General features: G+C 37.3%; 2 protein-coding genes across 3 annotated transcripts; one reads left to right on the forward strand and one right to left on the reverse strand.

Annotated features, from left to right (window-relative positions):
• The first annotated feature begins 2,597 nt into the window (after nucleotides 1–2,597).
• On the forward strand, nucleotides 2,598–6,879 carry LOC116121763 (UPF0481 protein At3g47200-like). Of its 2 annotated transcripts, none has more exons than XM_031407709.1 (3): nucleotides 2,598–2,730; nucleotides 2,918–3,443; nucleotides 6,565–6,879. In XM_031407709.1, exons 2-3 carry the CDS (start codon nucleotides 2,919–2,921, stop codon nucleotides 6,589–6,591), a joined length of 552 nt encoding a protein of 183 aa, XP_031263569.1. In that variant the 5' UTR covers nucleotides 2,598–2,730; nucleotide 2,918; the 3' UTR covers nucleotides 6,592–6,879. The 2 variants fall into 2 exon arrangements, with proteins under 2 accessions (XP_031263569.1, XP_031263568.1); XM_031407708.1 differs by lacking the exon at nucleotides 6,565–6,879 and adding an exon at nucleotides 3,910–4,783.
• A 12,919-nt stretch (nucleotides 6,880–19,798) lies between these two features.
• LOC116121740 lies at nucleotides 19,799–27,815 on the reverse strand. The gene is made up of 4 exons (XM_031407678.1): nucleotides 26,583–27,815; nucleotides 25,654–26,139; nucleotides 20,457–20,631; nucleotides 19,799–20,028 (listed from the first exon to the last, which is right to left on the reverse strand). Exons 1-4 carry the CDS (start codon nucleotides 27,813–27,815, stop codon nucleotides 19,799–19,801), a joined length of 2,124 nt encoding a protein of 707 aa, XP_031263538.1.
• Between the last annotated feature and the right edge of the window lie 109 nt (nucleotides 27,816–27,924).

Genomic DNA, 27,924 nt, shown 5'->3' on the forward strand with positions numbered 1-27,924 from the left:
ATTTTAGTCTTTTCACTGTTAACAAACAGAAATCACTAACCGCACATGACGGAAGGTACCTGTTTGTCATTTCAAAACCTTTTGGGTACTAACTTGTCGTTTCGGCAAATCTTGGGTATGCGCAAGTCGTTCGGTCATATAAAAAATGTATAAACAGTAGAAAAATAATAAAATAATTTGTTCCAATTATATCCCCACTTAAAGTAAAACATGGGGTTGAAGAAGAAAATAAGAGAGGCTAAAAAACTTGAATTGATTCAAAAAGATGAAATAGAAAATAGAAAATAGCAATTGAAATAAAAATTCTTATTCCCTTAAAAACCAAGTCAATTATCATCAACGAAACAGATAAAAAGTCGGCCAAGTAAGGTCTTGAGTTTACGATTTGGGTTGATTTCCACTGTGGTCTTTTTGGCGGGACATAAATGAACAATTTTCCACCATCATTTTGGTTTGTTTGAAAGTGTATTAGCTTCGTTTCCGGTGAACCCAACCAATCTATTTTTGATCTAATTTTTCTAATCAATATTCGTCAACTTTTTGGCTGAAAAATCGATAGAAGATAACAATGGCTGTCGTTTTGTTTCTTTTAAGTTTATAATGGCTGGGGATCCTCAAACACCCCTTTTTAATTGCACCTCTATGATTAAAATTAGATATATAACCAGATTAAGTTTATAATCTTTAAAATAATTCAGTATTCCAAATATGAATTTAATTTAGAAATAGTTGATTTAATAGAAAGAAAAAATACACATACATATATATAAGGCCGAACGACTTGTGCATACCCAAGGTTTGTCATAACGACAAGTTCATACCTAAAAGGTTTTGAAACGACAAATAAGTACCTTCTGTCATGTTCTGTTAATGATTTCTGTTTATTAATAGTGAAAAGACTAAAATGCCCTTAGAAGTTTGAATTTTAGTTTTTTATAAATTTAAAAATTTCTAAAAAACCCCCTAGGTTTACAAATTTAGCTAAATACCCCAATATATAAAATTTTTGTAAAATAACAAAAACACTCCCGCCACCTGCAGTGTCAGATTCCGGCCACCACCGCCGGAATCTGGCCGGAAAGTTACGTTACAACACAGACCCGTCGGATCTGTGTCGTAACGTGCCGATATTTTCTTTTTCGGCCAGATCTGGCCGTCGAAGCAGCAACCAGATCTGGCTTTTTTCGGCCAGATCCATGGCTGATCTGGCCGGAAAAGGCCAGATCTACGGCCAGATCTATCCGTCGACGCCGCAGATGGAGTTTTGCGGCATTGACGGCCAGATCTAGCCGTAGATCTAGCCTTTTCCAGCCAGATCAGCCACGGATCTGGCCGGAAAAAGCCAGATCGCCGCGTTACGACACAGATCCGAATGGTCTGTGTCGTGATGCAGCTTTCCGGCCAGATTCCGGCGGTGGTGGCCGGAACTGGCACTGCAGGTGACGGGGGTATTTTTGTTATTTTATAAAAATTTTATATATTGGGTTATTTAGTTAAATTTGTAAACCTAAGGGGTTTTTTAGAAATTTTTAAATTTATAAAAAACTAAAATTCAAACTTTTAAGGTCATTTTAGTCTTTTCACTATTAATAAACAGAAATCATTAACGGAATATGACGGAAGGTATCTATTTGTCGTTTTAAAACCTTTTAGGTATCAATTTATCGTTACAGTAAACCTTGGGTATGTGTAAGTCGTTCTCCCTATATATAATTGAGGAAAGAGGTTTTAGCAGCTACTCTAAATTTTATTGCCTTTTCTGCCCCTGACTTAAAAAGTGCACATGCTAGCTAAACAGTTATTATTTATTTTGAGTTTAGCTGTCAGACAATATGACCAAGGAAGCTTAAAAGGAAATTGAGCTCAAATAACAATATTTTCAACTTTATTGACCCCGTGATTGTCTAACTTTGTACAGACAAGACATTTTGAAAGGACAAAAAGTTTAGAGCAAATAATAGAAGATAATCTAAGAGAATCTTTTATACTGTGTGTGAAAAGAAAATGAAATTATTATTTTAAATAGTATTTTTTAAAAAAATTGAGTGGAATTGACTTATTATTACACGAAGGGTAAGATTTAAATTAAAAAATTGTGTCTGATAAAATTATTTTATAATCTCTTATATTTATTAATTTAGTTAAATATTTTTTATAATAAAAATTTTAAAATTAGTAAAAATATTTTCAACTACTTATTAATAAATATCTATAGTCTATTATTATTGTTGAAAGGTGGTTAAAAGTTTAAATATTTATAAATTTTAACTGTTATAGATATTTAGTTAAATTAATAAATTTAAGGATTTAAAAAAATTTAAATATTTTAGATTAAATTGAATAAAATTATATTTAAAAAAATAGTAAAATAACATATATTTTAGATAGGATAGAATAGGAACAGAGAAACAAACACGGTTAACTTCGTATTGTCACTTTCTCCCACCACCGAGAAAAACTTTTGTGACTGTCCAACCACGTTAGCCTGATGGGGTGTGACTATCGAGTCCACGAAATTATTGCTTATGTCATTCTGCTACAACTAAATTAATTAGTCTGAATTGTTTGTTGTTTATCAAACCATCTTTTATAAATACATGTCATTATGCTCTTTCCCTGCACTTCAACATTTCATTACTGACTTTTGAGATTTCAGTGTTTTTGTGCACTACGGGCTATAGATCGGGGCAGGGTGATTTAAGGCTGCAGGATATCGATCATAAAATTATTGTAAGTATGCAGCAAATATATTCTGAATTATGTACGTATGATTTGAATGATTATTTTGAGAATCAAGTTATGTTTGGTGTCGTCATAGCTTCTCTCAAAATCGCCTGTTTCTAAAAATTATTAATTCGAATGTTTTTACCTACTCAATAGTGATATGTATGTTAATGATTTTGTTACTATTGATCAGGATGGAGAATGGTGAAACAAGACTTCAACAAACGGAAATAAGCACAGTGATTGACATACAAGAGTCTGACTCAGACTTCGAAGGAAGTAAACAAATGGAAAGAAGCAATGATGATGCGGTGACTGACATTAAAGTTGAAGGCCCGGACTCGGTATTGGAAGCAAGTGAAAATATAGAGAGAATTGATGATGATGCGGTGATTGACATTATTGAAGTTGAAGACCCAGGCTCAGAATTGGAAGCAAGTGAACAAATGGGAAGACGTGATGAGGATGCAGTGATTGACGTGGGAGACCCGTACTTAGAATTGGAAACTTATCTAATGAATGAACTGGAATCTTTGCATCCTTTATCTGAAAAATGCACCATCCATTGTGTTCAAGAGAATGTACGCCGGCTAGATGAAAAAGCTTACACACCCCGAATAGTCTCTATTGGTCCGATTCATCATGGTAAACTAGAGTTAAAAGCTATGGAAGAGTATAAAAGAAGATACTTACAACAGTTTCTTGAAAGAACTAATCAGGTGCGCTTGAAAGATTTTATAAAAGTTATAAAAGAAAATAAAGAAAAAGTGCGTGATTGTTATGCAGAAACCATTAAAATTGATGATAGTGATGACTTTGTGAAAATGATTTTGTTTGACGCTGTCTTCATTTTGGAGGTATTATTAACGCATGTTGAGGGTAAACACTTTATTTGTGATCGTGTATTTAATAATCCACGTAGGATACTTGATGTTAAGGATGACTTGTTTTTGCTTGAAAATCAGCTTCCATTCTTCATTCTTGAAGATTTGTTTAGGCTAGCCGATATAGATAAATCCTTTAACAGTGAAGAGAAGCCTTCTATTCTTAAAATTATCCATAATTTCACCTTTTTTTTTTTGGGGACACTTAGGAATGGAGGAGAACTTTCATGAAAGTAAATATTCGGGGGTGAAGCATCTTGTTGACTTTCTAAGAATTTCTATTATGCCTTTGAATCTACAGTTGAAAGAGAAACCAGAAATTCTAACAACACCAACAGTAAAAGAACTATATCAAGCTGGAGTGAAGTTTAAGTTGGGGTTAAGCAAAAACTTATTTGATATAAAATTTCACAATGGAATATTAGAAATTCCACGATTCACAGTAGTAAGTTCCCTGGAAAATGTTTGGAAAAATCTTTTGGCCTTTGAGCATAGTCAATGCGACGATGATCTCTTAAATGACTATATTATCATCATGAATTATCTTGTTAACACTCCCAAGGATGTGGATATACTTGTCCAACATAAAATTATTCAAAATCCAGTAGGAGATTGTGAACTGGTGTCAAGTCTATTACACCGCCTTAATCAACGGCCTGTTTTCAGTTCTCGTTTCCTTTATTCTTCTCTTGTGGAAGAGCTGAACGAGTACTGCAGAAGACCATCGCACCGGTGGAAGGCAACCTTGAAACAAGATTATTTCAAAACTCCATGGACCACCGTTTCTGTAATTGCTGCTACTATTCTCCTCATACTCACTGTAATTCAAACCATATGCTCTATCCTCCAGGTTAAATAGGTTATAATAGATAATTACTGTGTTTTTCTTTCATGCCAACTTCTTTCTCCATGGCAATATTTATTTCTATGAAAATGGATTCCTTTATTGTGCTTGTAGTGAAAGTTTATTCAAAGTAATTTAAGCTCGTGTTTGCTGTAATTTCAGCTTTGTTTAACACACAATATACAGTAGAAAAGAAGATTGAAAGTCAAGATAATTTCTGAGTCAAATATTACTTGAGCTTGGAGACAGAGAAGAAATTAGAGGAATAAACTATGCAGAGCACTGTATTTAACTGCTCTAGATGATTTAAATCTTGATTTTATGGTTTTAGATGCCGCCGGCGGATTATACTTGTGAGAAAAGTTTAAAATGAATCATTTGCGCATGGTTGTTGGCGGCGCATGAAACAGCTATGTTTCTTTTGAGATTTATAGAATCAGATCAGTTAGAGACAACATGTAAATTAGGGTTTCAAAATTCAAAGTAGAGTAAACGACATATTCCCACCCAAGGTTTGACGAAATCCCAAGTTGGTGCCAGGTTTCATTTATTCCAAATTCCTACCCTTAAAGTAAAGAAAAAATGTTTGATGTAACGATAAAAGCGTAAATTGGTCATTTTACATGGGCAGCGTACGTTAGCAGACCACTGCCTCTAATAGTCCTCCGGCGCACGTTAGCAGATGGCATCCCTGACCTTTTTTGCTCTTTTTTCAGCAATTCTTCCACCCAAAATCACCCTTGTCACTACCATTTGAACCCCCATCCTCCCCTCTACAAATCCATACGCGTCACAACCCCTAATCACTTGCCGATCGCCGGCCACGACAGTTGCCGCAGGCGACTGGTTTTTGCCGATTTCTGGTTGTTTTGAACGGCGAAAACCCCAACCACCACCACCATTAGATTCCTCGCATCCTCCCCTATAAAACCCCTAACCTTTCCAACCACGACAGCTCACCGTTTGCCGTCCACCACTTCACTGAAAAACGGTTGATGAACACGAACTCTTGGCTGGCGAATGGCGATGAAACGGTTGCTGGGGACATAGGGGTTTTTATAGATTTAGAGACGGTGGTTGCAGTGGTGGTGTCCAATTGGATTTTCGCCGCCGGAATTGACCGAAATCCTACAAAGAACACCAAAACCCTTAGCCTAATGGTGCCGACGATTGGAGGGGCCAATGAGTCGGGAACAAGAGGGGTTTTGGATGACGGACTACAGGAAAGTTGATAGAGGTGACCAGGGGGTTCGACGTCTTCGAAAATAGCCCAGATCGGGCTATTTCCAAAGAGGGTTTCTAGTGACCGAGGGTGTTTTTGACATAATTTGAAAATAAAATGGTAAGTTATAATTCTAATAATTTAGGGGTTAAAACATAATTTATTAATTTAGGGTTAAGGGCATTATGGTAATTACATCATTTAAACCCTAAAATTGATAACACTGTTATTTTAAAGGTAAGAATCTAGAATAAATGAAATCTGGGATACCAACTTAGGGTTTCATCAAACCTTAGGTGGGAATATGTCGTTTACTCAAAGTAATAATTTTTTTTAATCGAATATAGTTACGTCACAACCTTTTTCTGAAATGGCCCAGCGGTTTAGTATTCCAAACATAATAGACTTTCACTATGTTATTATATTTGGGCCATTAATAACGGGCTGGTATTCTAAATGGGAATAATACAAAACATGCTTCCCGGCCCTGGGATGCCGGGTAAACCCGAGTATCCGGCCCGTGAAATTTTGTATATAAAAAATGTATATAAATAATTTATATTGAATAGATTAAATTAAACATGAACTTCTTTAAATTAAAAAAAAAAAAAAAAAGCATTATATCTAGATTGATTGTCTGATGATGATCAGACTGGACCATGGTGCAATTAATATTAAAGAAAGACTCTGCATAAATAATGTTATAAAGTACACATTTTGTTTGTCCTGACTCATGAGACTGGTGTTCTAATAAAAAAAGACTTTGTATAAATTAATAATGTCAAAAGTTCTTTGTTGTTATTTAATTTGTCAAAGCATCTCTTACAAATACATCTCATTGTGCTGTTTTCTGCACATTTCATTACTGACTTCTGAGTGTTTTTGGGCAGTACTGGCTTTCGACACGAGCAGGGTAATTCAAGGCTGCAGGATATTCAATCATAAAAATATTGTTAAGTATAAATGCACATATATATTCTGAGTTCTCTAATCATTAGTTCTTTCTTGGTTTTGATAAAGATAGGACTTTTGTGAATGATTGTGCTATTAGTGATCAGGATGGAGAATAATGTTGAAATAGGAAATGAACAACTGGAAAGAAGTGATCATGCAGTGATTGACATTGATGAAAACCCATACTTACAATTGCCAACTTCTATGAGTGAAATTGAATCATTCTATCCTTTATCTGGTGAATGCAATATCCATACAGTTCTCGAGTATCAACGTCAATTACATGAACCCCTAGGCACCTCAAATTATCTCCATTGGTCCGATTCATCATGGTAAAAAAGAGTTGAAGGGCAATGGAAGTGTTTATAAAATTTGTAAAGGAAAATGAAAGAGAAGTACGCAGTTGTTATGCAGAAACCATTGATCTTAACAGTGACAACTTTGTGAAAATGATTTTAAAGGATGTTGCCTTCATTTTTTAGGTACTATTGATGCATTTTGAAAAGGATGACCCTAATTCTGATCGTGTATATGGTAGTCCCAAAAATGATTTTTGATGCAATCAGTGACTTGTACAAGCTGGAAAATCAGCTTCCATTCTTCATTCTTGAGGATTTGTTCAGCCTAGCCAACATTGACATATCTTGTGCCCATAAAGTGAAGCATTCTTTTTCTTGAGATTACCCATAATCTCACCAGCTGTCGTTGGGGTTACTTAGAAGTAGTGTGTAAATGTAACATCAGTTATGAAAGTAAGTTTGTCGGTGTCAAAAATCTTGTAAACTTCCTAAGAATTTCCAGTGTACTTTTGAAGAAGAGTATTAAAAAGAAACCAAAAAATTCTAACAACACCTGTTGCAAAAGAACTAAATCAAGCTGGAGTTAAGTTTAAGTTGAGATCATCAAGTAAAACTTTATTTGATATAAGATTCCAGAATGGGATATAGGAAATTCCACGAATCACAATACTAAAGTACGATGGAAGATGTAGTGAAAAATCTTTTGGTAGTGAAAATTCAATGCATAGATTTGTTCTTAAATGACTATTTTATCTTTATGAATTATCTTGTTAACACTCCTAAGGTTGTGGACTTAGTTGTCCAACATGAAATTATTCACAATCCAATCGGGGATTGTGAACAGGTGTCAAGTCTATTTCACCATTCTGATTATTTTCACTTTTCGTCTCTTGTTGAAGACCTGAACAATTACTGCAGAAGACCATTGCAGAAGTGGAAGGCAACCTTGAAACAAGATCATTTCAAAACTCCATGGACAACCGTTTCTATCATCGCTGCTAGTATTCTCCTCATGCTCACTGCTATTCAATCCAAATGTTCTATCCTACAGGTGAAAGAGATTCCTCCCTTTCATGGTTTATCTCTATTAAGCAGCATTGAGAGAAAAGTGATGAAGTTGGTGATAACCTGCTGGAAATGGAACAAAATTCGGCCGAAGGTTCAAACTACATTTTGGTGCCAGCAATTCTGTTTTAGTCAGGCTGCAGTAGTTGATGTAGCAGATATTTGGCACAGTCAAGTTGCTTTTGTATGACATGTTTATTTGAGATTAAGACATGTTTTGGTGTATGTATTTATTTAAATTCAAATGTAATATTTTTAATCCACTGCAGTAGGTTGCTTTAGGTAAAACAGTGGGGCTGCTTCGTATAAATGTTTTTTGTTAAGTGAATGAAATAGACAGAAAAACTTTCAGCTTTTGCCGTCTCTTTCTATTGCAAAACACTCTCACTTTACTCTCATCATCTCTCCATCTGAACCAACAATTGGTAGCAGAGCTCTATTGATCTTAAGGACCTGATAAACTCATCTCTTCTCACCCATTTCTCAGCCTCTGTTCTGGTGAAATCTCCTGCCAAACTACACATAGCCTGATTCAATGGCACAGCACACAACCTCTCTTACTCCTCTAACCTTCAACGGTGATTAATACCATATATGGGCTGTCAAAATGAAAACCTTTATGAGGGGACAAGGTTTATGACAGTATGTTGAAGAAAATAGACAGCCACCAGCATTAGGGCCAAACCCCATTCTAAATCAGATTAGGATGCATGATGAGGAAGCCACCAAGTCTCCTAGAACCTTGTCATATATTCATGCAACAGTGACTGAACAAGTGTTTACAAGAATCATAGCATATGAGACAGCCAAGGAAGCATGGGATAAACTCAAGAAGGAGTTCGGTGGTAGTGATACAACAAAAAACATGCAGGTGTTGAACTTAAGGAGGGAGTTTGAAATGTTGAAGATGCAGGAGTCAGAATCAGTGAAGGAATATGTAGATAGGTTGATGAATGTGGTGAATAAAATTAGGTTAATGGGAGAGGAAATGACAGATAAAAGGATAGTGGAGAAAGTCCTAGTTAGTCTACCCGAGAGGTTTGAATCCAAGATATCTTCACTTAAGGATTCTAAGGACTTGTCACAAATCACTCTCACCGAATTGGCGTATGCCTTGCAAGCTCAAGAGCAAAGGAGATTGTTGAGGCAAGATGACTCAAGTAAGGGTGCAATGGTGGGAGGACTCAAGTAAGGGTGCCATGGTGGCATGACTCAAAAGCAAACCTGGTTAAGGAGGAAGCAAAAGGCCGGTTGGAGATAAGAAAAGGAAGGAGTAAATGACCAACCAGTGGAGCAAACCAAGTGGAATGAGAGAGTTTCCACTGTGTTCTCACATCAAGAAGAAGGGTCATGCTGAAAAAAGGTGCTGGTTCAGACCTAATGTCCAATGTAGAACATGCAAGCAATATGTCTTGAAAAAGTGTGCAAGAACAAACCAAATCAGCCAACACAGCAAGCATAGATTGTTGAGGATCAGTAGTCAAATTCTGATTTTGAACAACTGTTTGTGGCTTCATGCTGTGCAGTTCAAGCTTACAATGATGCATGGCTGATAGACAGTGGGTACACCAATCATATGACAGCAAACTTGGAGGATTTTGTCAATTTGGACAAGTCATACCATTGCAAAGTTAAAATGGGAAATGGGGAGTTTGTGGTTGTCAAAGGGAGAGGAGATATTGCTGTGCAAACAAGTTCAAGTATCAAACTAATCCCTACATTTTGTATGTGCCTGATATAAGCCATAATTTGCTTAGTGTAGGACAAATGCTAGAAAGGAAGTATGCCCTACACTTTCAGGATCAGTTTTGCACAATCCTGGACAGCGAAGGTAGTGAGTTAATGAGGGTTAGAATGATGGGAAAAAGCTTCCCTATTAGGCTGAAAAAACCAGAACCTGAAGCTTATGTTACTGATTTGAATGAGTCAGAATTATGGCACAAAAGATTAGACCATTTCAACTATCATGGTCTTAGGGAAATTCTACAATCTGTCATAATTTGTGGAAACCAAAGCTGTATGTGCTACCTGTCAGCTTGGTAAGGTGAGTAGATTACCATTCCCTACAAACAAAACCCGGAGAGCTACTGAAAAGCTCCAGCTTATCCACATAGATGTGTATGGACCTATGCAGACACCATCCCTAAATGGAAGCAAATACTTTATTTTATTCATTGATGACTGGTCCCGGATGTGCTGGGTTTCCTTTTTGAAATAGAAAAATGAAGTTGCAGCTGTGTTTGAAAGGTTTAAGCTGTAGTTTGAAAAACAAATTGGACTTAGCATCAAAACTATAAGGAGTTATAATGGGAGTGAGTACACCTCTAGTGAGTTTGAAACAATCTGCAGGAAGGCTGGAATTGTGCACCAGTTTAGCAGTCCTTACAGTCCACAACAGAATGGAGTTAGCGAGAGAAAAATAGGACTATTATGGAGATGGCCAGGTGCATGGTTGCTGAGAAGAAGCTGCCCAAGTCCTTTTGGGCAGAGGCAGTAAACACAGAGGTCTGTTTGCTTAATAGACTCCCTACTAAGGCCTTAACTAATCAAACACCCTATGAGGCATGGTATGGAGTAAAGCCTTCAGTTAGAAATCTAAAAATTTTTGGGAGTGTATGTTATGCACTTATTCCAGTAGTTAAAAGAAGCAAGCTGGATGAGAAGGCTATGGCAGGGATCTTTATAGGATACAGTGAGCAGTCCAAGGCCTATAGAGTCTATGTTCCAACAACCAAGAAAATTCAAATCACTAGAGATGTGAAGGTAGATGAAAGTGGGTTCTGGAACTGGGAGAAAAATGAGGTGGAAAAAGACTCAAAAGGGCAGATAACAGACACTGCAACATGCAGATTTGATAATCTAGAAGAGGCAGATTCTGATGATGATTTTCCAGTCTGGGGTACAAGGCCTCTGACAGAGGTTTGGTGAATTTTTAGTCTGTTACACTTCCTATTTCTCTCTATCACCATTCCTAGGATTCTTTTTGCACACCCTAAATCCTTCATATCAAATTTAGCACTCAATTGTACCTTTAAGACATTTATTTTGGACTTAGATTCACTAATCAACAACATGTCATCCACATACAAAAGAAAATATATAGGCATGTCATTTGTAAGTGCAAAGTAAAAGCAATTGTCATATTTGCTCATATTAAAGTCAATCCCAACAATAAAAGAGCTAAATCTTTTATACCATTGCCTATGGGGACTGTTTAAGTCCATAAAGTGATTTATGCAGTAAACACACATGCTCAGGCAAGTCTTTATCAATGAAACCAATAAGCTGATTCATGAAAATAATTTCTTCTAGTTCACCATGTAAGAATGCAGTCTTACCATCTAATTGCTCTAATTCTAGGTCATAGTGAGCAACAATAGACAACATAAATCTAATTGTTTTAAATTTAACTACTGTAGAAAAAATTTCATTAAAATCAATACCTTCTCTTTGTGTGTAGTACTTTGCGACTAACTTGGCCTTGTATCTTGGAGGGTTTGAAGGGTTTATGCCTTCTTTTATCTTGAATAGCCATCTACACTCTACACACTTCCGATCCTTGGGCTTCTGAACTAATGATCAAGTTTTGTTCACCTTTAAAGAGTGCATTTCTTCACTCATAGCACCCAACCACTGATTTTTGTCCTTAGAACTTATAGCTTCTTCATAAGTGGTAGGTTCTGCCTTTTGAATTTCACCACCAACAATCAGAGCTGTATAGATCAGGTCTGCATAACTATATCTTGCAGGGGACCTTATATCCCTCCTGATTCTGTCCCCTGCAAGCTGATAATGCGCAAGATCCCCTTGCTGAGACCCTTCACCAATCTCTTCTATTGCTTATTCAGGATCTTGCACAGCATCAGCATCTTGCTGCATTCTTACAGGTGTAGTATCTTCATCAAAATTGGGCAGATCCGTGTGATGAATTGCTAGCTCTACCTCAATTTGGGTGGTGCTAGTTTGATTCTGATTTGTTGTCTTAATATTTGAGGTGCTACAATGGGTTAGTAGATTTACAAGGGAAAACTGATTCATTAAAGACCACATCCCTACTAATTATAGCCTTGACCCCTTGTGGCTCTCATTCACAAAGTCTATACCCCTTTGTCCCCTCTTGGTATCTTGGAAATACACACCTAAGGATCCTTGGTTCTAACTTCCCATCATTTGTGTGTGCATAGGCAACACACCCAAAAACCTGTAAGTGATTTAGGTTGGGCTTCTTACTAGTCCATTTCTCTTCAGGACACTTGAACCCTATAGCACTAGAGAGGGACCTACTGATAAGGTGGGCAGCAGTGGTTAATGCTTCTCCCCAAAAAGTTTTAGGTATCTTTGAGGTGAAAAGTAGGCACCTAAATTTCTCCAACAAAGTTCTATTCATTCTCTCAGTGACCCTATTTTGATGAGGGGTTCTTCTCACTGTCCTATGCCTTAGTATCCCTTGGTCAGTACAGCAAGTGTCAAATTCAAAGTTACAAAACTCTAAACCATTGTTTGTTCTAAGTGCCTTGACTCTTTTATCACTCTGATTTTCCACCAGAGTTTTTCAGCCTTTAAACTTGGTTAAGGCTTCATCCTTAAACCCTAGGAGGTGCACGCACACCTTCCTACTGAAGTCGTCCACAATGGGCAGGAAGTATGAATTCCAACCATGTGATTTAACCCTCTTAGGACCCTATAGATCCGCATGTAGGTACTCTAAACATCTAGAGGCCTGATGAGTTCCTTTTGGGAAACTCATCCTATGTTGTTTACCTAACACACATACTTCACAAAATCTAGATTAGAAATTGTGTCATTCCCAAAATAGCCTTCTTGTTTAAGAATACTCATACCTCTTTGGCCTATATGGCCTATCCTCAGATGCCATTTCTCAACTGCAGACAAGTTAGTAGTCAACAAAGCAGTATTAAAAGAATCATGATAATATTGTCCACATAGAATGTACAAGCCATTAGTTTTAGTTCCTTTTAGCAATACTTCATTATCCTTGTATACAACTATACACCCATTTTGTGCCTTGTAATAGTACCCATCCTCATCAAGGGTTCTTAATGAAATCAAATTCTGTTTGAGTTCAGGTATAAATCTTACTCTAGCTAGCTTGATTAACTTGTCATTATTCAACTTAAGAGTTATGCTACCAATGCCTTGAACCCTATAGGAGTAATTGTTAGCCATGAATAATGTTTCACTATCATTAGTTTTAAGGTTTTGGAACCAGTCTTGATTAGGACTCATGTGAAACGAACATTTGGAGTCTAATACCCACTCTTTAGCACTAGCAGAATTAGACACTATGAGAGCTTCAGAAAGTTCAATGCTATTACTCGTACATGCTAGGTTGCTTTCTGTGTTAGACTGTTTCTGTTTCTTAATCCAATCATAGCAATTTTTCTTAAGATGGCCAGTTTTATTACAGCAGAAGTATTTCCTAGTCTCCCCTTTAGGCCTATTATTACCCTTAACCTTTTTTTTATTCTTAAAGCTTGAATTACTTTGTGGACCTCTCCCGGCCTCTTTTCCTATATGACCAGTTTCTGCCCTACCTTTTACAAACATGTTATCGCCATTTCTTTTCTGAGTCTTTAACTCTAACTCCCTAGATTTTAGTTCAGCCATAATCAAGTCAACACTAGGGACAGTCCCACTATAATGTAAAGCATTTTTAACCACTAGATAATCTTCAGGCAATGAGTTTAACAAAATCTTAGCCAAGCTGGAGTTTCCTAATTCTTGGTCACTGCCTTTAAGAATTAGTGTAATTTTCAAGAACTCATATAAAATATCATCTAAAGACTTAGACACATCCATTTTATATGCAAACAAAGAACCCTTTAAAAATGCTAAGTTAAGGGCAAATTGTAATGCAAATAAAGTTTCGAGTTTACCCCACAATGCAATCGGATTCTCCAGGCCATCTACCTTTCTTAGGACGCTGTCTGATATGTTCAAGATGATAAGGTTATAAGCCTCCTCATCAATCTCAACCTTCTTCTTTAGCTTCTCCTTTGGCCATTTGGTAGAGTCTTTCTCCAATGCAATTCTCACCTTGTTGTGAGACAAGAGAGCCTTCATCTTCTTTTTCCAACTATTGAAATCAATTTTCCTATCGTATTGGGTGATTTCCATGCGAGTGGTGGTGGACATTTTGTGGTTTTTTTCAGTTGAACACTAGAACTTGGGATTGCTTTCTGATTCCCACGAATTGATAGACTAATTGAAGATTATTGAAGACCAAGATTACCTAAGACTAGCTAAATCAAGAAACCCTCAATTTAGCAAACCCTAGAATCAAAAGATTTCCCAAATCAAGAACCTAATTGACAATTTCTAGACCCCTTGACGCCTAAAGAACCGTTAAATCAAAAAACCCCCAATTTAACAAACCCTAGAATCAAGAATTTCCCAAATCAAGAGCTGATTGAAATCGACAAACCCTAGAACTTGGCCCTGATACCACTGTTGCGGTTTGAGACTAAACTAAACACTAATCAACCAATTAATCACAAAAAGAAATAAGAACAAGCAAACACACACAAGAGTTTACCGTGATTCACTTGCTCAAGATTTGAGCAAGCTACGTCCACGTTGAGCTCCGAAACACCGAGGCTCGCTGCACTAAGAAGATCAATATTGTTTACAGAGTACACTTTCAGAATCTCAAACACAACCCAACTCACTTTGTTAACAAGTCTTTTTACCATAACCTTTAAACCCAAGAGAAAGACTCCCTAAGCTTCTCTACCCGTGAAAGAAACACCACTTTCACTCAACAACCCAATTGATTGCACCAAGATTACAAGAGTTAAAGTAAATCAAAAAACCTAGCAAAACAGAGTGTAACAAAGTCAAAGAAGAAGAAGGAAACTGATTTTGTTCACTGTATATTTTAATTTGGAGAGTTGTCCTCTTTTTATATCTTTGACTTTTCAGGAAAATTTCAGCCATAGGATGACCCTTGAATCAACCGTCAGGATTGCATGAGGCTTGGACCAAAACAACAGCGTTGGACTTAAACATTAGCTTCACACATTTACATTCTAATATTCAGGATTGTACATGCCTTTAACTTCGCACCACTATACAAGCCTTTCGGCTTTCCAACTCCAACGATATTATTTCAACTTTTTCATCCAATCCCACAACCAAATGGTAATTATACGAGCATCTACTTCTAGGAGAATTCGTTGCCTCAAGTTTATGATCTTTTCCTTTCTGCAACAACTTTCCTGGAAGATCAAACCATTCTTGACTAACTGATTTGCCGATAACATCTTTGACTGATGAAAATTTTGAGGTAGCTGCATCATTAAAGATGAGTATGAAAGTAGCATAAACAGAAGCATTAGTGTCATGCACTAGAAGCTTTTCCATTGTAACAGATTGGTTTTAAGACGAAAGTTGAATTTTCGAAGACTTGAGAAAGCGTAACCAGGTTAGCATTGTATGAGGCAGGAATTGGGGTTATCCATTTTGAAAGAGATTTAGCTGGTTTATTTTTTATTTCCCAATCTTCATTAGTATAACCGACAAGTAGATAAGGACCATAAATATTGCCTGAAAAGCAAAATAATCATGCCAATCTTCTGAACAGAAAAAAAAAAACTTTGTCACTGTTATACATCTCAGAAAATATATAGTTTGTATATGTAAATTACTCATGAAGATACCTTTAATGGCCTCTGTCCAAAGATGGATAGGAAACTAATGGACCTCCGGTAACCAAATGGTACCTTTGATAACCAAATGGTTTGTTAGAACCAAGCACAAGGGAAAAGGCAAGACTAACCAAATGGGGACAGATGGCAGCGAGGAAAGAGTGAGGGCTGGCACAATAAAAGGGTGACATATGTAAGGAATTGGTTATGAATTTGTTATGAGTCAGCTGGCTGGTACAATGAGAAAACGATGGGTGTCTGGATTTGTTGCAAAAGAATCTGGAGCAAAGATAAAAGGGGAATAGTAGGCGTGGTGGAGCATGGAAAATTAGTGGAAAAGAATTCGGAGGAGCTAACCCTTGAAGTTAGTAATTAGGAGGAGCTGACCCTTGAAGTTCAGCATTGTGTTGAGTCCTTTTCAATTTCTGTTTTATTGTTTTCAATCAAGTGTTGCAAACACATTCATTAATATAAGAGTCTATTTCAGTTTCTTGCTAAGTGTGTTGCGTTGAGTGTATGTTTTCCTATTATTATCTACTGTTAGCATGAATCTGGTGGTTAAGTTCATCAATTGATATCAGAGCTCGGTAAGGGTAGGGCATGGTTGGTACAAGGATGGACGTTAGGATGGATAATGTCGAGAAAGATGTGGCCAAGGTGACAGAAACCATGAACTCAATGCGTGAGATTTTGATGAGCATCCAGAACTGGATGCGAAAAAAGGACGAAGAAGAAGAGGAGAGAAGGAGGAACTTATCTAGAACTTCAAACAGAGGCAAGGAAAGCTAACACGAACTGGACCGAGACTGACAGGAATAGACGGAAGGAGATCACAGTGGGGGACGAATGGAACATGAGTCCCACCAGCACAACGGAGAGGCATGGGGTTGCCGCGAGTAGGGAGGCTGGAAACTAGAGTTACCAGTTTTTTCCGGTGAAGATTCGCATGGCTGGATCTTTCGCATGGAATGATATTTCTCGATCGACCATATCTCCGATGACCAAAAGGTGACGGCAGTGGCACTATGCATGGAGGGGGAAGCTCTCCATTGGTATCAGTGGATGGAAACCAAGGGAGCTGTGATGACATGGACTGAGCTGAAACTTTCTCTATGTCAACGTTTTAGTGGAGGACAAGAGCTTAGCCCACTAGAGTTACTCATGGCCACGTGACAAATAGGGAAAGACTTGGAATATCGTAGAAAGTTAGAGGAGCTAGCAGCTTTAACAGGCAGTGAAAGAAAGGAAGTCCTCACAGCTGCATTTCTGAGTGGCTTGAAACCTGAGATCAAGGCGGAGATTCATCTGCAACAACCCAACATTCTGACCTGACCAAACTCTCTAATCCAAGTGACCCATTTAGCCCAAAGAGTTGAAGAAAGAAATGCTGCAGTGGAACTGGCCATAATTGGGCCAAGCCACTAAGGAAAGTGGGCTTCACTAAACACTGGGTGGCAAAGTTATTCTAATCTCTGCAGGGCTGAAGACCAGCCCAAAGCCCAATTCAATTTTGACCCACCTAGATCTAATAGCTAGATTAATACCCATTCCCCAAATCAGACTCATATTCGACGAAGCTTCATCGAAAATCGTTCCAGCTCAAGGTCAACGCCCATGATCAACAATGAATCGACCCCTTTCCAATGAATGATAGAAGATGAGGAAGAGTTGGGTAAAGAAGAAGAGGGCGGTGAAGGAGTGCAGGAGAGAAATGGTGCCGGGTAAACAATCTCCATCTTCCCACCTTGAGGACAAGGTGGAAGTCCTTGGTGAGGGTATTGATGGACCTCTGGTAACCAAATGGTACCTCCGGTAACCAAATGGTTTGTTAGAACCAAGCACAAGGGAAAAGGTAAGACTGACCAAATGGGGACAGATGGTAGCGAGGAAAGAGTGAGGGCTGGCACAATGAAAGGGTGACAGGTGTAAGGAATTGGTTATGAATTTGTTATGAGTCAGCTGGCTGGCACAATGAGAAAACGACGGGTGTCTAGATTTTTTGCAAAAAGAATCTGGAGCAAAGATAAAAGGGGAACAGTAGGCGTGGTGGCGCATGGAAAATTAGTGGAAAAGAATTGGGAGGACCTAACCCTTGAAGTTAGTAATTAGGAGGAGCTGACCCTTGAAGTTCAGCATTGTGTTGAGTCTTTTTCAATTTCTGTTTTATTGTTTTCAATCAAGTGTTGCGAACATATTCATTAATATAAGAGTTTATTTCAGTTTCTTGCTGAGTGTGTTGCGTTGAGTGTATGTTTTCCTGTTATTATTTATTGTCAGCGTGAATCCGGTGGTTGAGTTCATCAGAAACTGAATGGTTATTTGTCTCTAGAGCTCCATTTCGTTGTCACAAAATGATGATTACCACAACCCAGAATGCAATTCAATTGTCATACATGAAAAAAAGAAAAAAAAAGAAAAAAGAAAAAAAAAAAGATAATGGATCCCTTTCTGTCTAATTGAATTACAAGCCTGAGGCTACTGCAGTCAATAGCTAGTTGTTTAATTTTGCCTTGATACCGCTCAAACTTGTCTAACTTGGTATCTGCAAATTCAAGGTTGATTTTACTGCCCCCTCCACAAGTGAGATCCATAGCATCAAGATTAGTTCTCATTCACATTTGTGCTTTGATCAAGTAATGAATAAGATGATAAAATGAAGTAAGTACCTTGGTTGAGGAGAATGTTATCGTCAATCGAAGGCAAGGATCCAATGAAAAAACAGGATCAACAGTTTGATTCAACACAAACTTTCCAGATTCCCAATTGATCGAGCTTGATACATATTGGAATATGTAGAGAGCAGGAACTTCACCTACCTCTTAAAAATATATGGAATCTCCTAATTTGAAGAACGATTCAATTCTGACAAGAGCAAAAAAATGAAAATCTATCAAATGCTCGGTTCATAAAAGAAGTCTAATTATGACATCATAGAAAGCAATGGATTCGATACCTGTTCCATAACAACACCAAAAACTGTCAAACTTTGTTCCCCAACCATAAAAAACTATTGGCCTTGGATTTTCCAGGGCCTAGTGGAAGCATATAAAGCATAATTCTAGGATCCGTCCTTCGATGAATGCTAAACACACTATTTGTCAGTACTAGTGTTTATTATTGATCCTCCGATTGCATATGTGTGGGAAGAGTTAACAATGTCAAAGAAGAAAGTCACCATGGTCTGGCAATCCAAAGATTAGCAAACTTTAGAGTTAATTTTTCCAAAATGAGATTATGGTAATGAGAAATTATAAAATAAGAAATTGAAAATTAAATTACCCTGGAAAGAGGATCACCAGTGATTTCATACCGCCTTTGCGTTCCAACAAGAATAGGTATATGTGCATTGGCATGCATACCAGCTAGGGAATCAGCCTACAAGAATAAGAATAAGAAATTGAATTTGCATGAATTAATTTAATTACATCAAGAGAATATAACATATCCGGAAAATAGTGTAAAAGTTACCTACAATGCAAGGGGTCCTAAATTTGCCTCAGAAATTTAGGTGATCTGTCCTAAAATCACCTAAATTTTTGAGGCATGGTATGAGTGAAGTCTTAGAACAGATAGCAGTAGAAATAAATTCATATGTAATTAATGGCATATCCAATAAAACTATTATAAGTTACTTAACGTTATGTTATATAACATGTAAAGTACATCATTCATGCCACCACTTTCTTCATTAAGCGTTTGATAGTGGCCTTCCAAACCATATTTTCATATTATTTGATTTATTCAGAGAAGAGGATTCAAGAAGAAAAGATTTCTATTAATTCTTATTCAGCTCACAAAGTACAAGAATTATTACATTTTTATAATGGCTCCAGTAACTATGGTTTACTTAACCACAATTGTACAATCTAACCATAGTTGTACAATCTAACTAACATAACATTAACAAACTATTAACTACTATTAACTATTTAAAAACAGATTGCAACTGATAATCCAAGACCCTTCCTCAAGTTGGTAGGGGATGAATGTCAATCGCTTCCAACTTGGACAATAAATGGCGATGAAAAGGACTAGAAACAACCTTAGTAAACAGATCAATAGGTTGCTCATAAGTAGGAATATGAGTGGGATGTATCAAGCCTTCTTTGATCTTGGTATGAACAATGTGATAGTAAATATCAATGTGCTTCAGTACGCTCATGAAACATTGGGTTGGAAGCAATGTGGATGGCAGACTGATTATCATAGAAAAGAGAAATAGGCAGCTGGAGAGGAAGAGCAAGATCAGTTAAGAGTGGAGTTAGCCAAACAAGCTCACAAACTGTTAAGGCCATAACACGATATTCTGCTTCAGATGATGATCGGGAAATAGTAGCCTGCCTCTTAAAATTCCAGGATAACAAAGAACCTCCCAAAAAAATGCAAAAACTAGTAATAGATTTGCGAGTCATAAGGCAAGAAGCCCAATTTCAGTCACAAAAGGCTTGAAGCTGAAGAGAACCATGTGCAGGGAAAAAAACCCAAACCAAGGAGAACTCTTGACATATCTAACAACTTTAAGGGCAACATGAAGATGGGGTTGCTTTGGGTTGATGCATAAATTGGCTGAGAAGATTTGTTGAAAAGCTAAGGTCAGGTCTAGCCAAGCAAAAATAATGAAGTTTACCAATTAGATTTTGATACATTGATGGGTCAGACAAAGCAGGATCCTCCTGACTAGGGAAATAGTGATCATATTCCACACTAGTAAACTTCAAATTTCGATCAAGAGGGACAAAAAACAGCCAGCCAGCCCTATCAACTCTAAAGCATACTTCCTTTGACATAAGCTAATACCTTGGGAAGACCTTGCAACTTCAAAGCCTAAAACATATCTAAGAGCACCCAAAACTTTCAACTTGAAATGAGAATGTAACAAGTCTTTAGTAGCTTGAATAAGAGAAGCATCATTGCTAGTCATAAATAAATCATCTACATAGATAAGTAGGATGACAATATTGGCTTGATCTTTCTGAAAGAAAAACGAATGGTTTGGAGATGATTGCTGGAAACCACCCAACAATAATGCAATAGTGAGTTTGGTATAAAAGTTATAAAGGAAAATGAAACAAAAGTGCGTAATTGTTATGCAGAAACCAATGAAATTGGTAGTGATGACTTTGTGAAAGTGATTTTAATGGATGCTGTCTTCATTTCGGAGGTACTATTGTTGGATATGGTTCATATTTTGCATGGTCTTGACCCTTACGCAGACGCATTCGGGGGTCTCGCTCCCCAGTGAGTGGCGGCGGTCCCGTTCACTAGTGAGCGGGCGAGAGTGAGGGGGCAGCACCCCCTTCACGGTAAGTCCAATTAGTAATTAGACTTGTTATTGTTTTACTAATATTTGGGCCTAGGTCAGGATAGATTCAGGTAGGTCGATTATTGATTTGTAATTGCTGCATAGTTCTGAAACTCAATAAAATCTCTATTTGAATGCTGGATATAGTTCTTTAATCGGAATGAACCAGAGTAAATCAAATGCCCTTATTTAGTGTTTTGTTTATTTTATTGCATGTGTTTGACTGATGTTTCAACAACTATTAACACATATTGAAGAGAAATGCTTTATTTAAGATCGTGTGCATAATAATCCATTTAAGATAACTAATGTTAGGGGTGACTTGTTTTTGCTTGAAAATCAGTTTCCATTCTTCATTCTTGAAGATTTGCTTAGGCTAGCTGATATAGACATATCCTTTGACAATCAAGAGAAGCCCTGTATTTTTAACCTTATCCATAATTTCACCTATCCTATTCAAGACTATTTAGGAATGGAGGAGACTTTGATGAAAGTAAATATTCGGGGTTGAAGCGTCTTATTGACTTTTTAAGAAATTCTATTGTACCTTTGAATGCACAATTGAAAGAGAAACCAAAAATTAAGTGTAAAAGAATTACATCAAGTTGGAGTGAAGTTCAAGTTGGGGTTAAGCAAAAAGCTTTTTGATATAAGATTTCACAATAGAATATTAGAAATTCCACGAATCATAATACGGAATCGCGTGAAAAATGTTGTGAAAAATCTTTTAGCCTTTAAGCAAAGTCAATGCAAAGATGAACTCTTAAATGACTATATTATCATCATGATTACCTTGTTAACACTCCCAAGGATGTACATATACTTGTCCAGCATCAAATTATTCACAATTCAATGGGAGATTGTGAACTGGTGTCAAGTCTAATTCACCGCCTTAATCAACGACCTTTTTTAAGTTCTCATTTCCTTTATTCTTCTCTTGTGGAAGAGCTGAACGAGGACTGCAGAAGATCATCACACCAATGGAAGGCAATCTTGAAACAAGATTATTTCAAAACTCTATGGACCACCGTTTCTGTAATTGCTGCTACTATTCTCCTCATACTCACTGTGATTCAAGCCATATGCTCTATCCTCCAGGTTAACTAGATTATTCTATTTCACGATTTCTCTCAATTAAGATGCAATAAATGGCTGTGTTTTTCTTTCACGTGATTTAGTTGAATTATAATAGCCAATCACTGTGTTGTTCTTTCATGCCATCTTCTTTCTCCATGGCAATATTTATTTCTATGAAAATGGATTCCTTTATTGTGTTTGTAGTTAAAGTTTGTTCAAAGTAATTTTAGCTCGTGTTTGCTACAATTTCAGCTTTGTTTAACACACAAAATACAGTAGCAAAGAAGATTGAAAGTGAAGTTTAATTTCTGAATTAAAACATACTTTAGTTAGGAAACATAGAAGAAAATAGAGAAATAAACTATGCAGAAGCTGTGTACATCTCTGTTTCTATACTAGCTCTAGCAGCCAATGAAAGCCCTAAAGCAGCTTGATTGAAACAAATTAACATTAGATGTTTAATACTAACACAAGTCCATAAAATCTTTCTCTATTACAATGAACCAACCAATATTTGAATAAACTAATGCAGATGACCAATAAAGAGCCAATAGGACAACTAAAAATTATCATTATGCCTTGACTGTATGTTTGAGGACTTTAATGAATAGTGCAATTCGTAAAGCTCTCCATGAGGTATAAGGAAATTGATCAATTTCCAACCCATTCAACAACACAACACAACGCACTCCAAAAATCAAGTAGTAATTTAGCCAAATTGAAAACATGAACTAAAGTATACTTACTTGCAAATCCGGACCAAGACAAGTAGAAACACTTCAAGCATAAAGGATTACTCCACTAACTTGAATTGATTCACCACCAAATCCCCTTGCCAAGACTTGGATAAAGAATGCATACTCAAGAACACACAAGTTCTCTCAAATAGATAAACCAAATTTCAATATATTTCATAAGCTAAATGTTACAATGAAATAGTTGCCTTTATATAGGCAAATACAAGGGTAAACAAGTAATTGACAAATACATTAAAATGAAATAAACTTAAGTAATATTACAAGCCATTCATTCAAAAATCAAGGCCATGCCTATTTAATGCAAAAGAGACATGATTCCTTAATTCTAGGATCTATGTCTTTAACCACCTCATTAATTGAAATAAGCTTACTTTATTAGATTAAAACTTGATCAATGAGCCTAATTAAGTATACTAATAAGGCTGTAAGAGTTTGGGCCTTGAGAATCATGCAAATGGATCTAATAAGGGTTCATGTGGATCTTCCCCTTTGGAATGAGACTTGGGTCGGATTGGACCACTTCAACACTTGGGCTTTTTTCTTAGCGGGCTTGAGCTTCCCTCGTTGAGCATGGGCTTGCAATGGTTTAGGCTGAAATGTTTGCACTCTCTCCCTCCTTGGAACTTGCTTAGGCCGAATTTCCTCCATTGCATTCCACATTCCACAATCCAAGTGTTTTAGGACTTGGAGTGAAATTCTTCAATTCAAACGAACTAGCAAGTGTTTTAGAACTTGTAATTCCTTGTCCACTCATGTTTACAAATGTTTTAGGACTAGTAAACGTATCATCCTCCCCGGATTGAGAAGGATTTGCCCTTAAATCCAAATCATCCTACAAGTATGGGCTTAGATCCCCCACATTGAAGGTGGCCGAGACTCCCCCATACTCACTAGGCAACTCCACCTTATAACCATTATCATTTACCCTCTCAACAACCTCAAAAGACCCATCTTCCCTCGAAGCTAATTTACTCTTTCTCAAGTGAATCCACACTAAATCCCCTGGTTGGAAAAGCTTAGGCTTTCTATGTTTGTTTTCCTTATTTTTAATCTTTTAATTTGATTTTTCAATTTGAACTCTCACGGTTTCATGGAGTTTCTTCATTTGCTTTAATTTCTTATTAGCATCCACACTTGGCTCAAAATCAAGGGCTAGAAAAGTGAGATCAAAAGGGATAAATGGGTTTACTCATACAACACCTTAAATGGAGTGTGACCCATAGTAGAACTAGGACTCCTATTGTAGGTGAATTTAGCATGTGCCAATTGCAAATCCCAATCCTTTAAATGCTTACTCACCAAACTCCTTACGACATTACCCAACACCTTATTCACCACTTCGGTTTGGCCATCAGTTTGAGGGTGATGTGAGGTATTAAACATCAATTTTGTCCCTAATTTACCCCATAAAATTCTCCAAAAATGACTAAAAAATTTTGTATCTCTATCTGAGACAATGGTTCTTCGAATGCCATGAAGTCTCACCATTTCTCTAAAGAATAATTCGGCAATTTTGGAGGCATCATGTGTGGTATGATAGGATATGAAATGGGCCATTTTTGAGAACCTATCAACCACTACCATGATGGAATCTTTTCCCCTTTGGGTCCTAGGCAATGCAACCATAAAATCCATGCTAAGGTCCTCCTAAGGGTGCTCAGCTATGGGTAAGGATAGGTATGGGCCAGCCTTGAATTGACTCTTAGCTCTTTGACATGACTCACACCTTCTAATGAGAGCTTGAACATCCCCTAATATCTTAGACCAATAGAAATATTCTTTGATGGTTTCTAAAGTCTTAGTAACCCCAAAGTGACCTGCCAACCCACCACTATGTGCTTCCCTCATGATTAATTCTCTGAAACTACCCTTAGGGACACATAATCTTCTACCCTTGAACAAGTACCCATCATGCATATTATAGTCTTCAAAACTAGGTTTCCCACATTCAGTTATGCATATTTTCATCTCCAAATCTACCTCATAACACAACTTCATTAATTCAAAACCTAAAACTCTAGAATCAAATAAAGAAAGTAAGGCATATCTTCTAGAGAGTGCATCGACTACAACATTGTATGCTTCTTGCTTGTAATTCAGCACAAATAAGAAAGATTGGATGAACTCAACCCATTTAGCATGTCTTGTGTTGAGTTTGTGCTACCTATTGATGAACCTCAAACTTGGTGGTCCGAATGGAGGACAAATTGTTTTGGCCGAAGGTAGTGAATCCAATGGTCAAGTGCTCTCACTATAGCATAAAACTCCTTATCATAGGTGTTATATTTCCTCATTGAATCACTAAACTTCTCACTAAAGTATGCTATTGGCCTTTTGGATTGATTCAAAATTGCCCTAATGCCAACACCACTTGCATTACATTCTACTTCAAACACTTGGTTGAAATCTGACAAGGCAAGTATGGGAGCTCCACACAACTTCTTCTTAATCAAGTCAAATGCCTTATTTGATGCCTCAGTCTACTCAAAAGATCCCTTCTTCAAACATTCAGTTATGGGATCCATGATGGAACTAAAATTAGGTACAAACCTTCGGTAGAAAGAGGCTAAACAATAAAAACTCATAACTTCCATAATTGAACTAGGTTTAGGCCAACTATGAATGGATTCTACCTTGGATTGATCTACGTTAATGTCTTTTCCCAAAACCACATAACCTAAGAACACCAATTGCTTCATAAATAATTCATATTTTTCAAGCTTAGTATACAACTTTTCTACCTCAACAATTCAAGCACTAAGCTAAGGTGTTCTACATAACTATCGTCACATGTACTATATATCAATATGTCATCAAAATATACAACCATAAATTTTCTAATGAAAGGCTTGAGTACCTCATTCATTAACCTCATAAAGGTGCTTGGTGCATTGGAAAGGCCGAAGGGCATCACCGTCCATTCATATAATCCTCCCTTAGTCTTGAATGTCGTTTTCCACTCATCTCCCTTTCTCATTCTAATCTGATGGTAACCACTTCTTAGATCAATCTTTGAGAATATGGTTGTACCATGAAGCTCATCTAACATGTCATCCAATCGAGGCATGGGATACCTATATTTGATAGTTATTCGGTTGATGGGCTGACTGTCAATACACATTTGATAAGTGTTATCCTTCTTGGGCTCAAGCAAGGATGGAATCGAACAAGGACTCATGCTCTCCCTCACAAATCCCATGGAAAGCAACTCCTCAACTTGCCTTTGAATCTCTCTTGATTCTTTGGGATTACACCTATATGCTGGTCTATTGGGAAGAGGGGCACCGGTATCCAAATCAATGTCATGTTCTATCCCCCTAAGTGGTGGCAAACCCCTTGGTAACTCTTAAGGAAAAACATCAACAAATTCATCCAAGAGATGGTGAAATTCAGGTTGTTTTCTCTCTCAATTTGTCTTGGCTATAAGGATTGCAATGAGAGACTTGTTTTTGGAAGGCTTTCTCTAGTTGGGTGCTATTTAGGAAAAAGGTTTTTCGGGTTGGTTCCTTGGACAATGGCTTGGGTGAGGGCTAATGGTGCAAGGGTAATGGTTCTCTTGTTGAGCTTGAATGAGTCGGTTTTTTGGTGATCATCATGGATCACCCCTTGGTCATATTGCCATGGTCTTCCAAGTAAAAGATTACAAGCATCCATGGGAATGATGTCACAAATCACCTCAGCCGAATAGTTATTGCCAATGGAGAATGGTACTACTACTTGCTGAACTACTTGGATAATGTCTCCATTGCTCAACCATTATAGCTTGTATGGATGAGAATAATTTACAATCGGCAACCCCAATTTCTCCACAAGTGTGGTGGAAGCAACATTGGTACAACTCCCACTATCAATGATCATTGAGCAAACTTTCCCCTTGATGGTGCACCTTGTATGAAACAAGTTCTCTCTTTGGTTCTCTTGAGGGTTTACTTGAGTATGCAACAACCTCTTGAGCATAAGCATCTCTCCATTATAGACTTCCTTAATAACCTCATTGTCACTCTCATCTACTTCCTCTTCTTCACTAGAATCCTTTTGACATGCATCATCAATCTCATTAATCTCTCTAAGAGTCATAACCGTTTGGTTTGGGCAACTAGCTTGGAAGTGTCCATAACCTTGACACTTGAAACACTTCTTGTTCCTCAAATTTGGCCGTAGAGCATCATTCTTCACAAAACCTATTTTCTCCTTTGGTGCTTCATTGGCTTTGTTCCTATCATAAGCCGTAGGTGCCATATATGGTTTAGTGTAGGAAGGTGAACCCCTTTGGTAGTTATTCTCCTTAAAGAGCTTCTTGGGGACGAAGGACTTCCTGCTATTCAATTGTTTCTCAATCTTTTTGGACAGTTTGCAAACATCCCCAAAAGAATGGTAACTCAAACCACCAATGAATGTTGCAATTGTATGCTCTTTCTCTTTGGGAATATCACTTCTTAAAATCAACCCTTCAAACTCTCGAATATACTCTTCAACTTTTCTATCTTTTTGCTTCAAATTATGGAGCTTAAGATAAAGGTCTTGCTTGTGATTGTCGGGCAAGAACCTTTTCTTCAACACTCTCTTCAACTTTTCATATGACCTAATTCTAGTATTCCCTTCTCTTTCTCTCTTCTTTCTTGTATTTTCCCACCACAAAGAGGTATACTCCTTGAACTTCAGTATGGCTACTTTACACCTATTCTCATCGTTGTAGTTCTTAAACTCAAATACCCATTCAATCTCATGCAACCAATCAATGAAGTCTTTTGGGTCAAGACTTCCATTGAATTCAGGTAAGTCTATCTTAATACCCTTATCATCATCAACTCTTCTCCTCCTACGTGCCTCGAATTCACTAGAGGATGCACTACTACCCCTTAAGTTCTCCATATATAATGGTGTCCTAATGATGATTCTTTGGCGGTAGTGTGGTCGACCTTCTCGTTGGGGCGATTGTGGGGTTTCTTCAAGGGTGGATTGAGATAGATTAGCAATGTCCTTAGACATGTTAACCATCAATTCCATCATGCTAGACATGTTCTTCTTTAATTCATCAAGTTCCTCTTGAATTTTTAGGTTGGCACACTCTTATGATGGTGGGGGTGAAGTTGGGGAGGAAGTGGTCTTGTTTGCCATGAGAATTAGG

Source organism: Pistacia vera, unplaced genomic scaffold, assembly GCF_008641045.1.
Source record: "Pistacia vera cultivar Batoury unplaced genomic scaffold, PisVer_v2 Contig128, whole genome shotgun sequence".
Taxonomy (NCBI): domain Eukaryota; kingdom Viridiplantae; phylum Streptophyta; class Magnoliopsida; order Sapindales; family Anacardiaceae; genus Pistacia; species Pistacia vera.

What these genes read in the sequence shown, in the direction of transcription:
- LOC116121763 (XM_031407708.1), top strand. Translation starts at nt 2,919, where the DNA reads ATGGAGAATGGTGAAACAAGACTTCAACAAACGGAAATAAGCACAGTG. An exon ending in TTCTTGAAAGAACTAATCAG is followed by an intron (nt 3,444 to 3,909) that starts GTGCGCTTGAAA and finishes TTGAATCTACAG; the next exon opens with TTGAAAGAGAAACCAGAAAT.
- LOC116121740 (XM_031407678.1), bottom strand. Translation starts at nt 27,815, where the DNA reads ATGTCTAGCATGATGGAATTGATGGTTAACATGTCTAAGGACATTGCT. An exon ending in AGAAATTGGGGTTGCCGATT is followed by an intron (nt 26,140 to 26,582) that starts GTAAATTATTCT and finishes TTTCCTTAAGAG; the next exon opens with TTACCAAGGGGTTTGCCACC. An exon ending in AGTTGCAAGGTCTTCCCAAG is followed by an intron (nt 20,029 to 20,456) that starts GTATTAGCTTAT and finishes TTTTTTTGGGAG; the next exon opens with GTTCTTTGTTATCCTGGAAT.